This window comes from Girardinichthys multiradiatus, chromosome X, assembly GCF_021462225.1.
Source record: "Girardinichthys multiradiatus isolate DD_20200921_A chromosome X, DD_fGirMul_XY1, whole genome shotgun sequence".
In the NCBI taxonomy this organism is placed as follows: domain Eukaryota; kingdom Metazoa; phylum Chordata; class Actinopteri; order Cyprinodontiformes; family Goodeidae; genus Girardinichthys; species Girardinichthys multiradiatus.
Window position 1 is genome coordinate 17,028,536 of NC_061817.1, and position 11,514 is coordinate 17,040,049.

The 11,514-nt window shown below is 37.3% G+C and overlaps 1 gene segment (V, D, J or C); it reads left to right on the top strand.

Annotated features, from left to right (window-relative positions):
- The first annotated feature begins 9,492 nt into the window (after nucleotides 1–9,492).
- On the top strand, nucleotides 9,493–10,017 carry LOC124863092. The segment is given in 2 exon segments: nucleotides 9,493–9,532; nucleotides 9,617–10,017. Coding segments are annotated over 2 exon segments (441 nt in total).
- Nucleotides 10,018–11,514: the final 1,497 nt, after the last annotated feature.

An 11,514-nucleotide genomic window follows, 5' to 3' on the forward strand; every position in this document is an offset into this window, starting at 1 on the left:
TAAGGATACAATTCTTTGTTAAATGGATCAAACTCTCTCTACATTAAGCCCCTCCCTCATATTAATGCAAATCTCCGCTGTGTATTTCAGTCCTGCTGACTGCTTACTAGTTTGTGTCTCCAGCCTCAGGATGATGAACATGCTCACTGATCTCCTTCTTGTCCTCTGTCTGAACTGTAAGTTCCCCAGCTTATGTTTTATATCATATTACTGGCTAAATGTGAGTACCTTTGTATTTCTGATTGTTGGTTTCTCGTTTTTAACCCATCAGGTTGCACAAGTCAGAATATGGAGTCCATTCCTTCCAGTTCAGTGGTGAAAAGTCCTGGAGAGACTCTCAGTCTGTCCTGCAGAGTATCTGCCATCATAATTAGCAGCTATCAGACAGCCTCCAGGAAAAGGACTGGAATGGATAGGAAGAGGGTTGAATGACTGCAACCGTAACACATATGCCAGCAGTGTGGGGGGAAGAATTGAAGTCAGTCCAACCTGAAACCAGAAGACTCTGCTGTGTATTACTGTGCCAGGGAAGCGCAATGTTTTATGTGAGCACAAAGGCTGTACAAAAACTACATGAACTATATTGTTTGTGAGACCTGAAGAGGGCAGCAAAAAGACTGATGACACCAACAGACAGAGACATGCTATACCTAAGAAGTGTGAACTTTTTTAGTAATTTATAGAAAATAATTAACAAAAACTTTATAAGAGTACGTATAATAGTACTTTCAAATATGTTTGAATTTCATATCAAATGGTATTTCCAAACGGTTGCTGTTTGTAAGAAGCCGTCTTCCTCTTTTATTCTTTTTATAATTACGTCTATGCAAAATAAAGATGTTTAGAGTTTATCATTAAAACGTGTTTGCTAGTAGATAGGTTAGATCTGCAATGAAAATTTAGTGGATTTGAATCACAATCTTGTTTAAATCCCATGTCACAAATATTCACTAAAGAACAAGTTTAGCATCAAAGATACTTCCAGTAAACCAGCAACTCTGACCGGACAGACTGAAGTTGCTGTCAGAGTCACGGTAATACAAACCATCAGTGGACCACTGACAGTCGAATGACGTAAAGCATTAAGAGACTAGAAGATCAGGAGAACTGAAGCCATTAATGATTTCAATGCTGATTTCATAAAAAAATATATATATAATTTTTAACAAAAGAAATGTTGCGATGGCAGTAATATTAACAGGCTATCCTGAATGTACTCACATGCTTCAGTCTTTCCATATTTTCTTAAATTACAGACTTATTCTCAAACTAACCTTATTATAGTGCTATTTGAAAAACAATCTACACAAAATAGCTTATAATGACAATGTTAAAATACGTTTTCAGCCACTTTTGTATATTCATATAAATGTTACATTTAGAGATCAAAGTCTTATAAGCCTTCACAGCCTTGGCTTAATGTTTTGTTAAAGCACTTTGGCAGCAATCACAGTCCTAAAGTCTTTTTGGATATGTCCTTGGCACACCTGTCTTGTGCTATTTTCTACCATTCTTCACTGCAGCCTCTCAAGCTCAGTCTGATTGAATGTGCAGTGTCAGCAGACAGCCATTGTAAGACTTTCCAAAGATGTTTAATTGGATTTAAGTCTGGCTCTAGCTTGGCTACTCAGGGACATTTACAGGCTCCTCCTCAACCCACTACTTTGTTATTTTGGGTGCTGCCATCATACCCTTTATGCGGACTAGTCAATTAATCTGTGCTACATTAAGACATCCTCACAGCATGATACTACCACCACCATGCTCACAGTAGGGTTGGTATTAGCCATGTGATGTCATGCTTGGAGTTCTGAACATAAGGTTCTCTTTTGATGTCATCCTACCAGAAATGTTTCTCTGAGCTGTGTTTTAACAAAAAATAAAATTAAACCATGTTTGTCTGGTCACTGTACCATAAAAACCTGATTGGTAGATAGCATTAGCATTGAATGATGTTCTGGATTGTTTCCCAATCTCCACAAGTTAACACTGGAGCCTGTGACAGTTGGGTTCTTGGTCACCTCTCTGATAAAGACAATTCCTCCCTGATTACTCAGTTTAGTCGGGCAAATAATGAACACAGAGAATTGAACTGAATAAGGCAGGACCTAAAGACCATAACAACGAGGAAATGATCAAAATGCAAACACAAAAGAAAACCAAAATTCAAACATCTGTGGATTAGGACATGGTTTAGGTCTACGGGAACTCTTTAAAATGCTTCCTCACTAAACAAAACAAAAATCAACATGGTGGTCTCTTCAGAACACAGCTCTGATTGAAAGACTAATGACCTTCTTCATTAGCCTGACCTTAAACCTTTTGAACCTCAGATTTTATTTTTTAGTGACACAGGTCGGATTAAAATAGTTTTAAATTGTTCTAAAAAATATTGGGAAGCTTTAGGGCATAAAACAGTGGTTGATGGCTGTGAACTGGCTTTTAGAAAAAGACTAATTATAAATCAGCAGGGAGTCCAAATTGTGTAAGGCAATGATGTTAAAAATTACTAAAACATTCAGGCATTTTATAACTACTCGTTATGAGAAGATCTTATGATAATATGATAATATTCCTATAAGATGAGCTTTTCTTTTCTAAAGTTTTAAAGAGTTGGTGCAATTTTTTTTAATGATAAAGAGAGAATAATAAAAATAAATCCAGTTTAAACTTTTTTTTTTTTTTATATCTGTCTTATAATAGACAAAACAATGAGACTTACAGTAGTGTGTCGTCAGAGCTGGCTCAAGACACCAGCAAACTTGGCCCTATTTCATCATAATCAATCCTCTCACGTAATTTATGAGCCTAAATTAACTGAAAGTGGACCCCCAGATGAAACTCTGCTTACAGCCTCATTCAGCCACTGTGCATCATTAAAGAAACCTGCCAACCAGCAGATTTTCTCATCAGTAAGTCATCAGTGAGCAGCAAAATGCCTTTGCTTCCTTATGAGACATAAAACATAAAATTTACTTTTATAGAGTTCTATTTTAGAATGTTTTGCTTTATAAACTCTTAAATGTTCAGTGCTGCTCTAAACATACATCAGTGCCTCTTGTAAAATTGAAATGTAATAACAGTAAGGTAACTCAGCTGCAGTATAATATTGTACTTAGATGTCAATACATTTTTAACTGGTACAATATTACCTGTGAAGTATTTTACAGAATTTATGTTGCATTAATGTAATAAAAATCAAAATAATTTATCATTACCTCATTTTTACATTATAAAAATATGTACAGGACTGTGTAAACTGTTATGTATGGTGGCCGTGGGGTGCAAAACACTTTTACAAGTACCGAAACAAATCTACATTTCAGAAAACACTTTTACATTTCAGAAAACAAATTTACATTTCAGAAAACACTTTTACATTTCAGAAAACAAATTTACATTTCAGAAAATCAACCGGAAAGGGAATGTACCAATGCCGAGGCTGACCCGGAAGTCAGCCTCAGGGCTGCATCCTTCGTTACAGCGCGGCAACGAAGGCTGTCCCAATTCATGAATCATTCTGAGCAAATGCTGCCGACAAATGTGTCCTTATTTTGCCCGATTTGAAGGATGCATTGTGAGTATCCTTCGCGGCCCATCATTTCCCATCATTCATTGCGGGTCGAAGCGGATTGGTCAAGCAGGGGACGCCATGGCGGACCATAGCAACAAAAGCTGTGAGTAAATTGTGGAAAATTACACTTTCTGTGACACAAATTACATTCTACAATGTTTTTAGTGCGGGAATATAACTATGTAGACGTGAAATATCTGCTTGATTTATCTAGACATCGCTTAATTTCAAACGTGCTCCGACGTGTTCGGAGTTTTCCGTTCCCGGCGTAGTAACCGGCTCGCCTCGCCAGCCCTACCGGCGGTGAGGTGAGCTAGCCCGGTAGAGATCTGACCGGACTATCGGCACTAAGCTCCCGCTGGCAGTCATCACAGTGAACGTTTAACACAAGTGATTTCTAACAGTTTATGTTATTATTTTAATTGTTACTGAAAATCGATTTAACATTTCAGGTGATATTAAGGTTAACCAGAATAAATGGTCAGTTTTATGTAATCCAACTGTATCACTGGAGAGTGTGATTGAGAATAAATAAGCTTTACAATATGATTTTTTAATGAAGAAATGTGCTATATGTTTTAAAAGTTTATTTATAATTCAGTTAGCATTATAATTTCTGATTCCAGGTAAACCTGACAAGGAATACACCACCAAATGTAAGTAAATCTCAGTAAAGAAGTTAAAAGTTTGAAAGAGCTTGTTTTAGACATTTGCATAGAAATATTTTCTTCAAATTAAGACAAATGTGAAATTAAAAAAGGCTTTATTTTTGCTCTGATATTAAGCAAGATATATTTTTTTTTAGGTACAAAGGAGCAGACGGGCCAGTTTATTAAGCTCAGGGGTGAGAACCACCACCTTTTTACTGGAGCTAAATAACAACATTCTTTGCAGTCAGTTTCTGTCCAGTTTCAATAACTCCTATCTTTCTAACTTTCATAAATATCCATCCAGTGATTAACATACTTCTTTCGGTTTAGGACAATTCTGGAGAAGATGGACCAACAGGGGAAGGTCACCCCACTTGCAGGACAAAACAATGTGGGACAATTTGAAAAAAAAAAAAAAGAATTTAGATTATGTTCAGAAGTTCTGATGTTACACACAAATAAAAAAATATTTCTAAAAGTCTTGTTGATTTCTCTGTTTAGTCAACTCTTTTTTTTTATTCCATCTAACTTTAGGATTGTAAGTATCCAGGGTCCGGAAAGGGAGTCAGTGAAAAGCCCACTGCTGCTACTTGGCCCTGGTTTGTCTTTATGGATGAGGTGTTGGGACAGAGGTCTTCCACAACCACAACACCTCCTGTCCTAATTGCCTCCATCCCTGAGGACACTCCAGGCCAAGCGGAGCGGTGGGCTACCAGATGGAGAAGGAAGACAGTGAGCCAGCAGGAAGGGGTCAGAAAAGAAAGAGGGACAGAGATGATGGATTTGATCAAGGAGGACATGAGGCTACAGAGAATGGACAGACTGTTTTCCAAAGAATGGCACCGAAATATTAAGTTTTGTTCAGATTGTTTCTTAAAATTTTAAGGTGTTCTAATAAATTTCAAAATTGTTTTTGTCACTAGTTATTTACATTTGATCTAACAATACATCAACTTCATTTAAAGTTATAAACAGAATTTATTATGAAAAATACAAACAGCACTTTAAACAGAATGGGGGAAGAAAACATTCAAACAGATCAAGATTACAAGACAAAAGGCATAAAATAAAACTATGTATAAGTATTTACAACGGCGACAGCAGGATCAACCTGAGTGACCAGTTCCTGGAAAAACCTCTTGAACAGAACAAAGAGGCAGATGTCTTTCTGAACAGAAAGTCTGGCGGTGTGGCTAAATCTCTTGCAAGGTCAGAGACATGGATGGGACGCTGCAACTGAGACCTGTGGTTAGTCTTTCTGGATGGTGAGCGAAGCATCACACAGGTGGTGTGCAGATGTTTGTGATGCCTCTCTCCGCTGTCCACGTCATCGTCCATCAAGTGGGTTTAAAGGGCTGGCTGAATTGACGGCTGCCACATCACTAAGAGGTAATCGGAAAAATGCAGAATTAGAAGATGGTGCTCACAAAATATTACAATTAGTTATACCCCTCAAACATTAATCACATCTATGATATTATACTTGGCTGCACACAGTAGTCATGTTCTGGTGGTACCTCCTCCAGGGCGGACACCTCAGCTGAAAGCTGGTCCCGCCAGAGAGCAACGCTGACTGTCTCAGTCCCGACCTCACCCTCATCCTCTTCTACAGCCTCCTCTGGGGCCATGACATCCCCAGCATCAAGGCAGATGTTGTGGCGGATGGCGCATGCTGTTATGACTTGAAAACAATTTAAAAGAGGGTGCATATATGTGTATGTGTATATATAGGTCCTTCTCAAAATATTAGCATATTGTGATAAAGTTCATTATTTTCCATAATGTCATGATGAAAATTTAACATTCATATATTTTAGATTCATTGCACACTAACTGAAATATTTCAGGTCTTTTATTGTCTTAATACGGATGATTTTGGCATACAGCTCATGAAAACCCTAAATTCCTATCTCACAAAATTAGCATATCATTAAAAGGGTCTCTAAACGAGCTATGAACCTAATCATCTGAATCAACGAGTTAACTCTAAACACCTGCAAAAGATTCCTGAGGCCTTTAAAACTCCCAGCCTGGTTCATCACTCAAAACCCCAATCATGGGTAAGACTGCCGACCCAACTGCTGTCCAGAAGGCCACTATTGACACCCTCAAGCAAGAGGGTAAGACACAGAAAGAAATTTCTGAACGAATAGGCTGTTCCCAGAGTGCTGTATCAAGGCACCTCAGTGGGAAGTCTGTGGGAAGGAAAAAGTGTGGCAGAAAACGCTGCACAACGAGAAGAGGTGACCGGACCCTGAGGAAGATTGTGGAGAAGGGCCGATTCCAGACCTTGGGGGACCTGCACAGGCGTGTGCAGGAAATGGGCTACAGGTGCCGCATTCCCCAGGTCAAGCCACTTTTGAACCAGAAACAGTGGCAGAAGTGCCTGACCTGGGCTACAGAGAAGCAGCACTGGACTGTTGCTCAGTGGTCCAAAGTACTTTTTCGGATGAAAGCAAATTCTGCATGTCATTCGGAAATCAAGGTGCCAGAGTCTGGAGGAAGACTGGGGAGAAGGAAATGCCAAAAGGCCAGAGGTCCAGTGTCAAGTACCCACAGTCAGTGATGGTCTGGGGTGCCGTGTCAGCTGCTGGTGTTGGTCCACTGTGTTTTATCAAGGGCAGGGTCAATGCAGCTAGCTATCAGGAGATTTTGGAGCACTTCATGCTTCCATCTGCTGAAAAGCTTTATGGAGATGAAGATTTCATTTTTCAGCACGACCTGGCACCTGCTCACAGTCCCAAAACCACTGGTAAATGGTTTACTGACCATGGTATCACTGTGCTCAATTGGCCTGCCAACTCTCCTGACCTGAACCCCATAGAGAATCTGTGGGATATTGTGAAGAGAACGTTGAGAGACTCAAGACCCAACACTCTGGATGAGCTAAAGGCCGCTATCGAAGCATCCTGGGCCTCCATAAGACCTCAGCAGTGCCACAGGCTGATTGCCTCCATGCCACGCCGCATTGAAGCAGTCATTTCTGCCAAAGGATTCCCGACCAAGTATTGAGTGCATAACTGTACATGATTATTTGAAGGTTGACGTTTTTTGTATTAAAAACCATTTTCTTTTATTAGTCAGATGAAATATGCTAATTTTGTGAGATAGGAATTTTGGGTTTTCATGAGCTGTATGCCAAAATCATCCGTATTAAGACAATAAAAGACCTGAAATATTTCAGTTAGTGTGCAATGAATCTAAAATATATGAATGTTAAATTTTCATCATTACATTATGGAAAATAATTAACTTTATTACAATATGCTAATATTTTGAGAAGGACCTGTATTATGTATAATGTATATATAAAATGGATCTAGGTCAAAACTTACGTGAGGTACAAAGGTGTCATGCACCTCCAGCGCTTGCAGGAAGATGGCCCTGAATCTGGTTTTCATCATTCCAAAAACACTGTTAAAGCGCTGGGCTCCCACACCTTGTCTTGTCCTCTTGTAGGGAGTGATAAGGGGGAGTGGATATTGGAGGCATGGGTACCCTCCATCAGCAAGGATAAAATGCCCTGGAGGAGGATAAACTGTACAGTGGGCTGTGGCGGAGCACCCTAGAGTCATGCACTGACCCAGGCCAGCCCACATACGTGTCAATAAAATGGCTCTCAGAAACTGCCAGCAGGATTATGGAAGGGAAGAGTTTCCTGTTCCTGTAGCACTGACCATCAAGGCTGCTTGGACACCTGAAGTGGATATGGCAGCCGTCAATTGCACCCACAACTTTAAGAAAAACTCTGTGGCGTCTGGTGTCCTCCTGGTTGAAGAAGCGATCAGGACTGGGACACAGGTTGATCCAGCAGTAAAGGGGTCTGGTCAAGAAAAGGGAAGAATGGAGATGGAAAAACACATTATTTTTAAGGCATGCTTCTGGATATTTTAAGTGATCAAAGCAAGAAGATACCAATACACCAAAAACACTGCATTATTATATAATTATCTAAGAACAGCCAGAGGGGATCAAATACTTTATAATACCCATCTATCTTAAAATTTAATGTTGTTGTTTATAATATATATATATATATATATATATATATATATATATATATATATATATATATATATATATATATATATATATATATATATAAAATATGTCAACATACATTAGCCATAAAGTTGCTATCTCTTTGTTTATTGGCTAGTTAAATCAAACATCTTTTTTACCTGAACATGATTGTCTCTGGATTGTACCTGGAATCAGAAATTATAATGCTAGCTGAATTATAAATAACTTTTAAAACATATAGCACATTTCTTCATTAAAAATTCATATTGTAAAGCTTATTTATTCTCAATCACACTCTCCAGCGATACAGTTGGATTACATAAAACTGACCATTTATTCTGGTTAACCTTAATATCACCTGAAATGTTAAATCGATTTTCAGTAACAATTAAAATAATAACATAAACTGTTAGAAATGTAAATTTGTTTTCTGAAATGTAAATTTGTTTTTTCTGAAATGTAAAAGTGTTTTCTGAAATGTAAATTTGTTTTCTGAAATGTAAATTTGTTTTCCGAAATGTAAAAGTGTTTTCTGAAATGTAAATTTTGTTTTCTGAAATGTAAATTTGTTTTCCGAAATGTAAAAGTGTTTTCTGAAATGTAAATTTGTTTTCTGAAATGTAAATTTGTTTTCTGAAATGTAAAAGTGTTTTCTGAAATGTAAATTTGTTTTCTGAAATGTAAATTTGTTTTCCGAAATGTAAAAGTGTTTTCTGAAATGTAAATTTTGTTTTCTGAAATGTAAATTTGTTTTCCGAAATGTAAAAGTGTTTTCTGAAATGTAAATTTGTTTTCCGAAATGTAAATTTGTTTTTCGAAATGTAAAAGTGTTTTCTGAAATGTAAATTTTTTTCTGAAATGTAAATTTGTTTTCTGAAATGTAAATTTGTTTCGGTACTTGTAAAAGTGTTTTGCACCCCACGGCCACCGTAGTTATGTCCACTATATGGTAAAGTTTAATATACCAAAACGAATGTCATTCATAACTGTGAGAATAACAAAATAAGCAATAAATGAGTTCAATAAATGGTAAATAATGGTTTAAAATGATCACTGAAAATTAAGAAATACTGTTGCTGCATGCTGATTGAAAAAAAGACAAAACTTCCAGCAATATGTGGTCACAAATACTGACAGGCGGGGCCTGTTATTATGCAAACAAGGTCATTCTAGTTTAAAGACTCGATCTAAAGCTGTCAGCTGCACAGGAAAAGAAACTCCCATCAGATCATCTTCAACTCCAACATGTTCTCTGTAGCTCTGTTGCTACTGGCAGCTGGATCCTGTGAGTCTCACTGAAAAACTGAGATCAAACCATTCACACTCTTTACAGTGTGTTAAATTAATACACTCTGTTTTATCTTTTTAGATGTGAAGTGCGAACAACTGACTCAGCCAGCCTTTGTGACTGTGCAGCCAGGTCAACGTCTGATCATCAGATGTCAGGTCTCTTATGATCTGAGCTACTGGACAGCTTGGATCAGACAGGCTGCTGGGAAAGGACTGGAATGGATTGGGATGAATGATAGTGGTGGAAACTCACACTACAAAGATTCACTGAAGAACAAGTTTAGTATCGACGTAGACACTTCCAGTAACACAGTGACTCTGAACGGACAGAACATGCAGCCTGAAGACTCTGCTGTGTATTACTGTGCAAGACGCCACAGTGACACAAACAATCGGCAGAGCTGTACAAAAACTCCTCAGAACTTGAACATGTCTGTTATCACTAAACGACCAGAAGAGGCGCTCTTAGACCACAAATGAATTTCCACTATTCTATAAAGGAAACTTTTACGTTCCATCTGTATCAATATTTTGCTAAATTTTGAAAAGCAAATAAATAATATCAACAAAAAACCTAAAGTAAAACTAATAGGAAGATAGATTTTTCATTTATTTATGATTGTAATTAAGTAATTATCCAGCTACAGTTCTTTGTTTGTACAGCATTAGAGACTCATTTTGCCACCTACTACAATTATTATTTTGTTACAAAAACAAAATATTTTTTTGTCCCTCTTCTACAAAGAATGGTAAACTTGTATTAGTACTGGATTTACATTCTTACATGTTAGTTGTAATATATTGTAGCTTATTGACAAGAATTGTCAATATTTCCACAGAATGTTTTATTTAATGTAACATGATTCTACCTTATGGTGTGAAGTGGATGGAATAAAACAAAGAATATAAAAGAATATTTTTTATTCTTAAGATTAAACAACAACTTAATTTACATTATGTAATGTAATTTAGGCTAAGAAAAAAAAAAATCAGATAGCTAAAGTCCTTCCCTTATCTGGGTTTACTTTTGAACAGGATCAATCAGAGAAGAATTTATTGCCATTAACAAAAAAAAAAAATTCTCAATTGTCTTTTTTCTTCTTTATGTTATGGCCAAATGTCATGAAAACTTCAACTGAAATCTTAATCAAGTTAAACTTCACAATACAATTTAACACATTATCAGTACATTAAGCGCCTCCTTCTCCATTCTAATAGATAGGAAATCAGAATATGCCAACAGGGTGAGAGTATAAACTGAAATCATCTGAGACTGTCCACCATGAAACCAGTAGATTCTGCTGTGTATTACTGTGCCAGGGATGAGATTACTGTGAGCACACTGTCTGTACAAAATAAAAAAAACTACATGAAATACCGTAAATTTCGGATTATAAGCCTCTACTTTTTTCCTTCACTTTGAACACTGCGACCTATACAACAGTGTGGCTAATGCATGTTTTTTTTCATGCCGCCAAAAACATTTTGCCTGGTAACAGTAGACCAATGAAATTGATGAGTAGTTCACAGAAGTCCAATGAAATTGTGCGATAAATCAAGAGCACTTTCACAATTCAATTACCGGTATTGTAAATCAGACATTTATATTCACCCTCATCAACATGGAAAATCACCAACGGGTTTCAAAAGGCTGGATTGCTGCACGATAAACGGGACCGGGTGCGCTCAATGAGATCCTGAGGCTGTTCAATTCGGACACTGAAGAACAGGACTTTGATGGTTTCAGTGCGCAGGAAGAAGATGAAGAAGGTGATCAATGACTTTTGACCTGGTAGGCTGCAGTATATATCAGTTAGGAGATATTGGAATGTTGTTCATGCACTGTTCAGTAAAAAAGCATAAGCAACGTAATTTGTGTGTTACTGATAACGTACGTATATTTAAAGGTAGCCGTGTTAGCCACTGTTCGAAAAAAGCATACAATATGCATTTGTTTATATTACCATACGGATTAAA